At 36.9% G+C, this 14,220-nt stretch overlaps 1 protein-coding gene and 1 non-coding gene across 7 annotated transcripts in view; both read left to right on the top strand.

Annotated features, from left to right (window-relative positions):
• NAP1L4 (nucleosome assembly protein 1 like 4) overlaps positions 1-14,220 on the top strand; it is a 34,087-nt gene that overhangs the window by 7,299 nt on the left and 12,568 nt on the right. For all 6 annotated transcript variants that reach the window (XM_026706543.2, XM_026706545.2, XM_087920189.1 and 3 more), the window contains 6 exons: positions 611-752; positions 2,778-2,864; positions 5,440-5,571; positions 7,899-7,970; positions 9,700-9,839; positions 13,262-13,407. In XM_026706543.2, coding sequence (XP_026562328.1) covers positions 611-752; positions 2,778-2,864; positions 5,440-5,571; positions 7,899-7,970; positions 9,700-9,839; positions 13,262-13,407 — 719 coding nt within the window. The remainder of the gene's footprint in view (positions 1-610; positions 753-2,777; positions 2,865-5,439; positions 5,572-7,898; positions 7,971-9,699; positions 9,840-13,261; positions 13,408-14,220) is intronic.
• LOC113440377 (small nucleolar RNA SNORA54) lies at positions 3,097-3,226 on the top strand. The gene has a single exon (XR_003374715.1). It is a non-coding gene; the product is annotated as a small nucleolar RNA SNORA54 (small nucleolar RNA).

The following is a 14,220-nucleotide window of genomic DNA, read 5'->3' as shown; positions in this document are numbered from 1 at the left end:
TTAAGTAATGTGACCAGATATATGTTCACTATTCTTAATGTATTTATAGGTTACAGTTCCATGTATTCTAAGTTTGATCTTCCTTATTGCTGCAATTTGTCCCTTTTACTGATATTAACTTAAACATTGTTAAACACTGGTATTGGATATATTGAATACTGAAATACTCTTTGTTGCAAATTAACTAGAATTCTGAAATGTATTCGTACTCTTTTATAAATTAGATTATCTAAAATTGTTTTAACATTGGAAGACACAGGTCACATATATTAATTTTGTATGAAATCCCTGTAGAGTGTTTTGATAATTGAATAGATTTATTTTCCTATGGTCCCTTTTTTTCCCAAAGAAATACAACTCAGAAATTTAGAACAATGCCTTGTATTTTTAAGAGCTAGAAGAGGCACTCACTTTACAAGATGTCTAGAGAAATGTTGGATTTTTATTTTAAATTCTGTTTTGGTGTATTTTTTCACATTTGGCCATAAAGTTTATGTTTCCTTTAGTTGTTTCTGCAATTATTATTCATGAATTTTTAATGTAAATCAAATTATTTATATTGGATGAAAATATTTGATGCTATTTTTAAATGAACTGTTTTTATTACCAGCTTACCAAAAGCAGTAAAAAGAAGAATTGATGCTTTGAAACAGCTTCAGGTGAAATGCGCACATATAGAAGCTAAATTTTATGAAGAAGTTCATGATTTAGAGAGAAAATATGCAGCTCTTTATCAACCCCTTTTTGATAAGGTAATGAATCAGTTGAACTTTTAAATTTGCTTGTAAGCCTCTAAATTAAAAATACTGGTGAGGGAAAAGACTAGACATTGCAAACAAATTTTTGCCTTTCCAAATTTTAATTATATGTTCAAGGGCATGTCACTTTTATATAACTCAAGGCTGTATGTTCTGAGATATCTCTGATTATTTGCCATGTACTTAGAGCAGGGCTGTCAAACTCCCAGCCTGCGGGCCGGATGCATCATGTGCTGGCCATGTCCACACCTGTTTTAGCGAATGGCAAAAAAGTCCCGATATGTCACGTGATGCAGCCATGAAGATGTGAGTTTAACACCCCTAATTTAGAGCAGTGGTTGCCAACCGATGGGCCAAGGACCACTGGTGGTTCACAAGAAAATTTTGGTGGTCTGCAGAGAAATGTCCCCCAAAGTACCCCCCAAAACAATCCAGGCTGTGCAGGAACACAAGGCTTGCATTGCTTGCAATGCGAACAACACGTAGTGGGGGGGAGGGGGGGACGGAGGTGGGTAACTTGCCTCACTCAGCCCATGGGCCTGGCCTGGCCACCAAGCTGCTTCTTTCTGCTTCTTTCTTCTGCTTTTGGCTGCATGCAAAGAAAGCAGCAAAAGTCTTTTTTTTTCTCCCCCAAACTCCACCAGAAATGAGTCTTTGGGATCTTGCAAGGCATCCTGCTCCAAGAGGTGGTGCCATTGCGACAAGTCTCACAAAGACTCATTTCTGGTGGAGTTTGGGGGAGAGAAAGACCTCTGCAGCTTCTGCTGCTCTGGGTTGACCAAAGGGCCAGTCTTGTGACTACTGCGGCTCTGGAATATGGGATCAACTTTCCCACCACTGTCAGCAAGCCACCGTCAGTCAAAATTCATATTAGTGGTCTGCGGGATTTAAAATTATGTGTTTGGAGGTCCCTGAGGTCCAAAAGGTTGGCAACCCCTGATTGGCATTCTTTGCATTGGCATTCTTTTACCATATTATGGGTATGCATGAATCTTCTGGGCTTTGTAAATTACAGCATTATTCAACTAATGCATAATAATAGTCCTCAGTTCTTTAATTTGTCTTTTAAAGAAAAAAATGCAACAGTTTTAGATTTAGATACATTCATGTAGCTATAAATAAAAAAGGTAACCAGTAACAACAGTCTTCAATATGTTCCCTTAATACTTTTTTGTGGTATTTCCTAAATCACAATTTGTTCAATGTACTGCTTGTTTTGTTTAAAATAAATTGGGATTATAAGGGTGTAGTAAAACATTTTGTGTGTAAGTAGTTGATCTTTTTACTAATTCATAGAAGTATGTAAGATGTTTTGTGACTGAAACAGTATGATCATTTTTGAATTTGGAATGGACTTTTTGCAGTCTCATTTCCAACTTCATTCCAACATTGGAACAGACAATTAGAACTTTCCAGAATTGGTACAACTTCCAAGAATGATATAATACAAGTAGTCTTCGTCTGAAAGAAGAGTCATTTAATGACCGCTCAAATTTACAGTGGCATTGAAAAAAACTGATATATGATTGATTACTACATTTACAACCATTGCAGTATCCTTGCAATCACATGATCAAAATTCAGGCTCTTGGACACCACAGGTATTCAAAATTGTTGCAGTTTCCAGGGGTTATATAATCACCAATTGCGACCTTCTCAGTGACTTCCAACAAATAAAGTCAATGGGAAAGCTCGATTCACTTAACCAAGTGAATAGCTTAATAACCATTGCAAAAAAGGTCATAAAAGCAGGTGTGACTCTCTTCATGATTGCGTCATTTAGGAACAGAAGTTCTAGTCCCAATTGTGGCCATATGTCGAGGATTACCTGTAGCCTGTTTAAGGTTGGATCAATCCTGGTGAGGTTATAGCAATGAGGTCAGAATGTTTCAACCTTGAAACGTTTTCACACCTCTACTAACCCATTAAAATGTAGTTGAGAGATCATTGTTTTCAGATTTCTGCAGTATTCTTAGGCTCTGTTGAATAACGTATCTATAATTTGTGTAACTTGTGCAGAGAAGGGACTTCATCATTGGTAATTCTGAACCTACTGAAGCAGAGGCAGAATGGCACAGTGAAAATGAAGATGAAGAGAAGCTAGCTGTAAGTGGAACTAAATAAACTTTAAAATATTTTGAGGTAGTCTAAATAACTTTCCTATTGAACAATCCAATTAATTTATATTGCAGACACATTGGGAGCTTGTGTCAGCTTTCATGGTAGTGTTTTTTTGAGGGATTTCCCTTTCTGTAATTTCAGAATTGTAACCCTTTTATTCAAGAAGTTTGTTAACAAATGTTTTAAATTTAATTTTATTATTCCAATATTGTACCATTTGCACTGTTCGTAACCTGTTGTGACAGCCTTTTCTGCTAATGGGTTCCATTCCAGTGCTACAATAAAACCTGTTATGAGAATAAACAGGCTTTTTTGCCTGCCTGTCGTCTCTGTTATGGGTTACATCAAGTAGTTTCATCTTGTTAATTGTATTTTGTGTACAAATTATAGTAATTTGATTGCATATAATATTTCCCTACAGTTTGCAAATCAACACGGCTAAGTTCACCCATTAAATCATCAATGTATGGCTTAATGCATGATTCATGAATACATCCCACATGTTGGTTAAAAAGAAGAGAAAGATTTGTTTGTAGCATTTACATGACTACCTAATTCAAGTTATGCAACGTTGGATGGTGTATAAAAAACAAAATAATAAAGTAACCCACTGATAACAAGGATAAAATTCCAGCATCTAAAAGTAACTTTTTTTTTGTAACCAATTTATCTACTGATTCAGAATACTGTCAAATTCTCTCTGCTCTCAATGTTGATTTCTGTACTTCTCCAAATATTTATGCTGCTATTCTCTTCAGGCAAGTTTCTTAGACCAGTAGCAATATTATCTTTAATACAAGATTTTTTGACATAATTTTTTCTCATTTGCTCAATGATTCTCTTTATCCTTTGCTTCACCCAGATGTCTAAATGGTTAGTTGCTATAAAATGGGTGACCAAAGTGACTCATATTTTTTAAACTGGTTAGTACATTATGCTCATCCATATATGGTCTATTTCCCACTCCTGGTCACTAAGCATGATAGGGAAGGGTTAAGTCTGCCTCTTCTAGTCAGAAGGCAAGACTTGGGCGTGTTTTGCTTTTTGAAGGATACTCCGTTTCCACCTTTGAATATAGCTTTGTGTGTGACAAACCACGCAAGATAGGTACTGCTAAAGATCTTAAGTGCAGGATTGGAGAAACAGGCAATCATAATGACTGGTATGGTGATCCCAGATGTACATATGAATTAGAGAAGTAGTGGGAAGAACTTGACAATGACAGCTCTTGAGTTTAAAGCCAAATTAAAGTAATATATGCCTTTCAGCAACAATAGCCTAATTTAACTTTTTCTACCAGCTGTTTGTAGGGAAAGAGAGAGGATCCGACATAATGATAAGACAAGTAGCAGTTCCTGGGCTCCTGACTTTTGAAAGAACAGCCCAGTAACAATAGAGGCTATTTCTTTGCCTGTAACGAAATTGCAGAGATGTGTAGGTCAAGATTTAGACAGCATCAGTGGTAGTAACTCACCCTGGAGGCTCCTTCCTTTCTAACTATGAAGCCTGATAGCAGCCTGATCCATTTTACTTGTATGAGTTCTAAAACACAAGTAGACCTCCTATCTCCTCCTTACACCAGCATAATGTTGGGAAAGTAAAAGAACAAATTGCTTCTGTCAGAAGGTGGGAACCCTAAAAAAGTTTGAGGATATCCACAAAAATTATAGGACTGTGACGGCAAATCTATGGCATGCCAGCTGTCACTCATTGCTCTTCCAGGTTCCGGCGCACACATGCGCGGCAGGGAGCTGTTCCTCCAGGTTCAGGCGCTACCCAGTGTGCGCGCATGCCCATTTTGGCACTCAGTGCCGAAAAGGTTTGCCAGCAGTGTTCTAGGATGTCTCATTCCTATTTTTGTTCATCTGCTTTGAAATATTCCAGAATCCATTCCCAGGAGAGAGGACAAAAGATAAAAAAAGAAGGGGCCTAATCAATATGGAAGACCAAAACATAAGGCAGGAGAACATCTCATAGGGGACCTCCATCCAACCTCCCATAGTGCTAAGCAAGGAGATGAAACTCATACTCAGCCACATAGAGACAGCAACAAAAACATACCCCTTAAAGTCACCCAACTTGGGGACAGAGAGGGTATGCTGATAACTGATGGAGAAGAGCAGATTTCAGAGAAACAGAGAGAGATCATATCTGAACACCAAAGGCTGTTTAATGCTATAGAGCTAACATTTTTCTGTCAAGTTCATCGTTTGTGTCCAGAGTGGCTCTACATAATTCCAAGTGCTGTTCTTAATAAACCCTTATTTCTGTTTTAATTGTGATATGGAAGGTGAGACAGCTTTTAGAAATGGGAATGAACAGACCTACTTTTTCTGTATACCTTCAAATTGCTGAATGTACTAATCAAGCAAATTAGCATAACTTTTCCTATGATATTAAAAGAAAATTGTTTTTTATTTGTTAAATCTATTTGCTTCACTTATTAAATGTGCAGAATTAAATAAACTATTTTTTTCTTTTCTACTAAATTTAAAATATTTTGGAAACGCTTCAGCATAAAATTTTCACGCTCATATAAATGCCCTTTTGTATCTTCTAGGGAGACCTGAAAAATAAAGTAGTAATAGAAGAAAAAGAAGCAGGAGCAACTGAAGAGACAAATCCTAAAGGAATCCCAGATTTTTGGTTCACAATATTTAGAAATGTAGATATGCTGAGTGAATTAGTACAGGTAACAAATTCAGTGGCTATTCTGATTAGGGTGTACATGATGCATTATTAAATGGATGTTGTCTGGAAATTGCCACATTTTTGATCTTCTTAAGCATCTTTCTTGGGTTCACTGGTTTGGAAATGTCATTTTTCAGCGGCTGAAATTCAGGTTGGGGTGGAGCTTGAGATCCTTCTCTTCCTGCCTCTGTGGACAGTGGAGCAGCATGGAGGTGAGGGAAGGGGATTTTGAGCTCTGCTTGCTTGAATTTCAGCAGCTGAGATGCATGGAGCTTGGGATCCTTCTCTGTCTACTTCTTCAGAGAGTTCTGCAGAGTCAAGGAGAGAAGGATTTCAAGGTCTGCTCCTGCTTGGATTTCGGCTGCAGACCAGGATCAACAAGGAACTCTTTCAGCCAGTTCTCTGAGATGAAAGGATATTCTCTTGGCAAGCAGTAGCGGTTTGCAACCTTGTCTGCTAACTTCCCCATTGACTTTCTAGGCCAGCAGAGAAGATTGCAAATGATGATCATATGATCACATGACACATGGTAGCTGTTAAGTGTGAACAGGTTGTCGAACACACAGATCATGATCATGTGACCAGGGGGTATGTGTGCAATATTGGGAATGCTTTACAGGGCATGAAACACACTTTCCAAGGGCACTGTAACTTTGAAAGTCATTAAGCAACCAGTCATTAAGTAAGGACTGCCTGTAAAATTTTGTGCTTGTATGCTGAGCCTACGTATTATATTTTTCCTAAGAATAGGAAGTGCCTTCATTTCAGTCTACTTTTAATGGAGAATGAACGTTGCTTAATTTTGAAAATATTTCAACATTTTCCTCAGCATTTAAAGAACTCTTCAAATTTATTTGCATTTAGTGATGATTTTACAGTGATCATTCCCTTTTATAAACTTAGGAGAAGGAAAATAAAATGTTCAATATTGTACTTCTATGTAGTATCAATTATAATTATATGAAATAAGCTTATAACATCTTTAGTAAATCTGGCAAATATTTTTATGGAAAAGTTTTTTTCCAAATATAGTATTGCAGCCTTTCCCTCTTAGTAGCAAGAAATACAATTATGGTTCTATGTTCTAGAGCAGCAGTTCCCAACCTTTTTGGCACCAGGGACAGGTTTTGTGGAAGACAATTTTTCCATGGACTGGCGGGGGAGGGGGTGTCAGTTTCACTTGCTCGCCTGCCACTCATCTCCAGCTGTGTGACCTGGTTTCTAATAGTCCAGGGGTGGGGACTTCTGTTCTAGAATAAATAGAATTTTTTTGAGATAATGCAAACTGCATGGTTTGGTTTTTTTGTTTTTGTATTATCTCCCCAAATATAAGCACTGCTTATATAAATTACTTTTTATTAATACTTGCTGGAGCCAGTTTTTTATTTGATTCCATCTCTGACTAATCTGTCATATTCAGTCTTAGCATTTGGGTACGGGTACAACATCTGAGGTACATATGAATATGTGGTAGAATTTACATACTGTTTTGCTAACAGTACAGATAAAAACTTCTGTTTGGGAAATTCACCTAGTACTTTAGCATAGAACATTTTATTTCAAATATTTCATCATCAAAGAGTGATTCTGTGAGGGTCTTCTCCTTAGGCAGGGGGTTGGACTAGATGACATTTGAGGTCTCTCCCAACTCTACCATTGTGTGTGTGTAAGTCAATTTTGAGCATTTTCGAAGTGCTCTGAACCAAAAACAACTTTTATGTTCAGAGCACTTCCAAAGCATTTAGCAATGGAAATGTTTAGAACAGGGGTGTCCAACTCAGGCTCGTGGGCTGGATGCAGCCCTGGGATGCTTAGATCTGGCCCATGGGGCCAGCCTGGAAATATCAAAGGACCAGCCTGCAGTGACTCCTGGCCAAAATAGGGTATGGAGGGCCTCGCATTCTCCCCCCCTCCTGCCGCGGCCCATTTTCAGCCTCCATGGCCTCGTGCAATACTCTGCCGGCCACATGAGGCCTCCCTCTGGCCCGTTTTTGGTCGGCAGAGTGCTGCAGGACGTGTCTGTCCCTTCTCCCTCCCCCACCCCAATCTGCCCCTTAGAGAACTACAATGCTGATCAGGCCCTAGAAGAAATCCAGTTTGACACCCCTGGTTAGAATATAGAATACCTTAGGTCAAAATATTTTGTAAATGTCTATTTACTATGTGAGTGTTGGTAACTATCAAATTCTTAGCCTTTTGCTTTTTATTTAGAAATTATTTGATTTAAAAGTTAAAAAATCAAAACTGAATATTTGCATAGTTTGTTGTTCTATTGAAATATAATCCATTTATTTAATTTTGATAATAGATTTTCTATTCTTTTGTTAGGAATATGATGAACCTATTCTAAAATACCTGCAAGACATTAAAGTGAAATTTTCTGAGCCAGGACAGCCTATGGTTAGTACTGATTAACTTTAAATATTAATATAATTTGGTAGTTAATAATTTTATATGGAAGCTTTCAAGTTTTATTTTATTATATTAGGTTGTCACATACAAAATATGAGTTTCTCAGCTCTATTTTCAAAGATCCTGCTATATTGGAACAATTCTTAAGTATAGTGCCACAATAACACCACCTACTGCTACTGTTATGTAATGAAGACTATCTTAAAAACCAAACATACCATTTGAACGTCTTTTACTTGTATTCTCATAAACAGACAGGACAGATATTTCCCATGTTATTTGTTGTAGCAAAACATTTCAATAATGATGTAGACCTATTAAGTATTCTATATACAATAACTGCTGAAATAAATATTCTGTAATTAAATAATCTTGTTTTGAAACAATAAAATTACTATGTAGTCATGCTGTATTTTTATAACAAAGCTTCATAGCATTTTGCGTAACAAATAAATTAGAAGTAGTCAAGATATTACATAATTAAAAATTAAAAACATCAGGTGTCTGTTGAAATGTATTTAAGGTCTTTTTATTAATGTAGCCTTTAGTGATAAAAACAATTGATAGTTGAGTGGTTCATTATTGATTGCTTAGAACAGGGGTGTCAAACTCAAGGCCCAGGGGCCGGATTTGGCCCACAGGGTACTTAGGTCTGGGATCACCCTGGAAACAATGAAGGACCAGCCAGCGGTGCTTCCAGCAAAAATGGGTTCCCAAGCTCTGTTTTCAGCTGCGACAGCCTCCTGCAACCCTGTGCCAGTGAAAATGGAGCTCAGGAGGGCAGCCCTCCTGAGCTCCATTTTCACTGGCATAGGGTTGTAGGAGGCTGTTGTAGGCGAAAATGGAGCTCGGGAGCCCATTGCTGGCAGAGCGCTTGTGCCACCACGGGTGCCCCCGACAGGAGTGACATCGAGCTGGCAATGCCCACCCCTGCCCCCCGAGGTCAAACACAACCCTGATGCAGTCCTCAGTGAAATCGAGTTTGACACCCCTGGCTTGGAAGAATAACCTGCCCATGTTTACATTGTAATTCAATATTACCTGTTTTATAAATGTTTGGTATTAATAAGTCCCACAAAGGTAGATGAATATTATTAAAATGTAACATGGTTTGGGAATTATCAGTGGAAGTAATCATTACCTGTTTTGTAATATTTGTTCAGTTGCAATTACTAGATAATAAATTATTAGGACTTTGCAATTTTTTAAGTAGGAATGTTTCAGAATACTAGGTAGCAAGGTGAAGTATCTCTTTTCAAAATACTAAACTTTTTTCAGGTTTATACATACACTTTAGGATCTGCCATGTGGTGTATCTTCAGGTATATGCATGCAGAGAGACTACATTTTGTCATAGCTACACAAAGGACAGTGCAAGCACACAATAGGAGAAACAACGAGGAACATGTTCTAAACGTTCCATGTGAATTATAATGCTTTAGCATTTCAAAAAGTGATTTTTTATGATACATACTGCCCAGTCTAAAGAATATGTTTGCAAAGTTTGCATAACCCTTATAAAATTTTCATATATGTTTGTATATCTTGCCTATATGAACTATGCCTTTTTAAGAGTAAGTTGATAATCTTCTGTTCCTATTCATCTCACATGCTGCGGATTGTCAATTCAGATATTCTCTTGAACTCACAATGTATTGTTTTCTTTATTATCTGCCAGAAAATTGTGATCTTTGGAACAATAATGAACTTCTTTTAGTCTTTTACATTAGAGTTTCACTTCGAACCCAATGACTACTTTACTAACTCAATTCTGACAAAAACCTACAAGATGAAATCCGAACCAGATAAGACGGATCCATTTTCATTCGAGGGTCCTGAAATTGTTGATTGTGAGGGGTAAGGAAATGTTTTAAAGAACTGTTTAGATTTTAATCAGATTGTATCATAATGTGATCACTATAAAATAGGGCAAATTATTCTGCCAGACAGAACGAGTGATTGAGAAGGAAATGGTAATGGTTATTACTAATAAGGTTGGATATACAAGCATTTTGGAATGAATTTACATCAATCAGTTCTAAAAGAATAGCTTTTAAGACAGAAACATAGAGTTGAAAAGGAATATTTTTTATTTTCGGCACAGGAGCCCAAAAAGGTTAGCCACCACTATCTTAGGATCTCTTTCATACCGTAACAAGTCTCCTCCATCATATGTCTGCACATCTGACTTTTGTTTCAAAAGTGAAAAATTGCATTTATTATTGCTTCTTTCTTACTACCAGCATTTACCTAGTCCAGTGGTGGCTAATCTTTTTGGGTTCCTGTGCCAAAAATTGTGCTCGCACTTGCACGCTTGCACTTACGTGCCAGCACCCAGAAGGCACCCCCTATGCATGCTCACTTCACCTGTTCATCCAAATCAACAATACAAATGGTGAAGAATATAGCACTTTTGACTGATCTTTATGGTACTCCACTCAATATATTTCTCCGATTTGATGAAAAATCATTGGTGAATACTCCATAACTTTTATGACCTGTCCTAAGATCTTCCAGGTATTGAGGTCAGACTGACAAATCGATAGTCCCCTTGTTCCTCCATTTTGCCTTTTAGAAAAAAAGAATGCCTATCTCTAAATCATATGGCCTTTCTTTAATTTGTCAGGATGTCTCAGAAATGATATTTAAGCTTTAATATCAGATCATCAGTTCTTTCATCAGCAGTTCAGTTGGTCTTGGGTATTTAAAGATAAATAGATATTTTCCAAATACATTTTTATCAGAAAATTTCAATCCTGTCCCTTCATCCTACTCTTCACAATTTCTTGATAGAAAACATTTTTGTTGCAGAAGATGAGTCAAAATATGAGTTAAGTAGTTCTGCCTCTGCTACCTGTTAATGTTTTGTGACCTTTATTCAGCGGTTGATACAGTGATTCTTTTTTTATTTTGAACATACTGAAGGTAGTTGGTTTTGATGGTTCTTAGGCATTCTTTGTTAACCCTACCTTATGCTGTGCTTTTTTGCGCACTTACATTGGCTGATTTTGCCCTTAGTTTTTTGCCCCTCATTTTAATCATCTATTCCCAGCTGAACCTTTTGAAGAAATTGTATCTTTAACTACTGACTACTATTCACGGAAGTCATCTCACTAGGTTTCCCTTATATCCATTATAGATATACTTGCCCTCAAACAGCAGGTATTCAGGCTCACCTTATTTACTTTTTGTACTGTGAATAATAGTGGTTATACACTGTTATACACAGTGGTCATTAACTTTATGAACCAATCCTCCTGTTATTTGAGCAATTTAATAGGCTTCATTAAAGCAAGACTCCTACCTTCCCTGTATATTAGGCAAGTCTTTATTTGAGTTTGTGTTTTAAAGATTTTGTTTTCAGCCCCTACAAGTTTCACTTTAAAGCTCTCCTGATAAAATTCTCTATTCTTTGGCTGAATATGGTTTTATCAGTCCTTCTGAGGTACAGCCCATCTTGTGTCAGCAGTCTGGTATTTCCTTTTCCAATATTTTTCCATGGACTAGAAGGAAAGATGAGAACATCACTAAGCCCCCACTCCCCAAGTATTGAATTTATTTCTTATTTTTTTAAAGTCTTATTATAGTTGTTCTTTGCAGTATAATTTGTCCCATGTTGATTAGTAAGCAGGGAGAACTATCAGTGAATTTGGTCAAGTTTGGAAAGTTTTGTCTTTGTGATTCTTGCTCCTGGCAGATAGCACACTTTAGCAATCAAAAGGGTTGAACTGGAACATCCGCTTACTTTGGGTCTTTATAGTGGTAACAGGACTTTTCTTTTCCTTTTTTTCTGTAGAGTTGAAACTGCATCCTCTCTGCCTTTAAGGGATTCACCAACATATCTCTTGGTCTACCCTTGAAGGCTTAGAGTTGCTTCCTCTATAAAAATGAAAGCTTTCTCAGTCCCAGTGCTGTAGTATATATTTACATCATTTGGGTCTGTTCATTGATAATCATTGTGATTCAGACAAGTAGGATCTAAAAATCCATAGAAGATTTTTAAAGTTATTAGCACTGTGCTGTAGTGTATTTTTAGGCAAACAATTGCACCTGCTTAAAAAGTTGTTCTTTGTTTAATAAGAGTAATTGTGACTGGAATTTCCATCATTAGATGATGTAGTCATAACGCATGATGTCACATAATCACATCACTTAGTGATGGCAGTCCCTGTTATCATTATGCAAGGATAGCTGTCGTTAAGGAAGGACCTCCTCACAGCTTCCTCCAGGCTTCCAAACAAGCCAAGTCAATAGAGAAGCTGGCAGGAAGTTGTAAGCCCTGGGCAGCTCACAGGCAGGCCAGTGGGTAGGTCAGTGAATTCTGTGGCTTGAGAGCAGCCAGCTAGGGGTTAGTTGCTCCCAACGACAGGTGGCACAGCACAAACACAGCTGGGTAGTGTTGGTTGCTCCCAAACATGGGAGGGCGTTGAGGTGGCTGCTGCGGCACCAGTGTGCCCAGGTAGGAAGCAGTTGCTACTGGGTGTGTGAGTGGAGCAAGTGTGGCTGGGCGGGGTGGTGGTGGCCGTTACTGAATGTGGTTAGGTGTTGCAGACATGCAATCTGGGAGGTATGAGTAATCCGGCTGTAGCTGGGCTTCTCAGTGGAGAAGGGGGTGAGATTGACTTACAAGAGTTATCCCATGGCCTTGCTGGCTTCCCATTCACTTTGCTTGTATGGGAAGCTGACAAGAAGACTGTCAATGGAGATGACCCAACAAAGTAGAAAAGAGAAGTATCGGAGAGATCTCTTTGCTACAAGCAACAGTTTCAAGAGTTATTAAAAAATTCAAATCTAGTTATGAGTTTTAGCTCAGTGGCAGGATCATGCTTTTGATGAAAAAAATATTTCAAGTTTGGTCTCTAGCATTTCCACACAGGACTAGAAAATTTCCTGTCTGAAATTCAGAAATTTTCCAGTATTTTAAGCAGTAATTTGATTATTTCAAATTATTTGTATTGCAAACATTACTGCCTATGAAACATTCTGAAGTTTCTTTATTACCTGCTTATTGCATTTTCAGAATTTATCAGTTAAAATGTCATCTTCATATTATCATTTTATTTTCAGTATTGTGGTTTAATGATATAGAAATCTGAAATTTTCTTAATGCCTCTTTATGTTACCATTGTTACCTCCTTTCATATTCTTTCATAAGTATTTGGAGATAGCTAATACTGTTATAGTGCAAGGGAAGGGTGTTATTATCATGGCTAATATTAGCCTGAGCAATAAATTTGTTTCTTTAATGTTACTGATATATAATTTTAATTCATCTCCAGATGCACTATTGATTGGAAGAAAGGAAAAAATGTTACAGTAAAAACAATAAAGAAGAAACAGAAACATAAGGGTCGAGGCACTGTCAGAACAATTACTAAACAAGTACCTAATGACTCATTTTTTAATTTCTTCAGTCCAATTAAAGGTAACATTGATTCAATTTATTCTGCCCTTGTTTTATAATACTGAACTTTTTCCATGTCACAAATATGAGCAAAACAATTGAATGGATTTTATTTCTTGTTGGAATATTTTCAGGTTTGAGTAGACTGTGTAAAGATTTAGTATTGAGAATCAAAGCAAGTTGGAACTAGCAAAATGTTGCAGAAATAAGTCTCCAGCTCAGAATGGGTATTTAATTTTGACCATGATGTAGTTAACCTGGATGAGATACTTGCAATGTTTTCTAGAGGTCATAAAATCACTCTCAATAACCTAAAAAATTAAGAAGTGGAATTAACAACATAATAGTTCCTACTTGTTAGATTCTAGTTTTTCCACATGATGTCTCTTCTTAGTAAATTGCAATGCAAAAATGTTATTTAATCTATGTGAAACATGGCTCTGAACTAGGAAAAGACACAACAAAACTTGAAAAAACAGTTTGAATATTCGTTACCACAGATTTTTCTTGTCAGGAGAGCTATATTTTACTAACCAAGCAAAATGAAAATAAAGTTACCGCAATGTTGTGAATTTCTTCTTATGATTCTCATCATAGTGAATGCAAATAAGAAAGAAGATTCCATAGTACCATCCCTATAGGGGTATGGATAATGTTGAAAAATTCCTTTAAGATATATGATATGATATCATATGATATGATATTAATGAGATAACTAGTAGAGTATTGCATTTTAACAATGCTATTTATTATTAAATGTCCTTTGACTCTCATCTACATGGAAATATAAATTTTAACATACATCTCTTTCTTTTTAATTATGTAAATATTAGT

The sequence above is a fragment of the Pseudonaja textilis genome, chromosome 1 (genome assembly GCF_049901715.1).
Source record: "Pseudonaja textilis isolate UNSWEBS1 chromosome 1, rPseTex1.2, whole genome shotgun sequence".
NCBI classification, from domain to species: domain Eukaryota; kingdom Metazoa; phylum Chordata; class Lepidosauria; order Squamata; family Elapidae; genus Pseudonaja; species Pseudonaja textilis.
The sequence above is the reverse complement of the archived record's forward strand: the minus strand, read 5'-3'. Positions and strand labels throughout refer to the sequence as shown.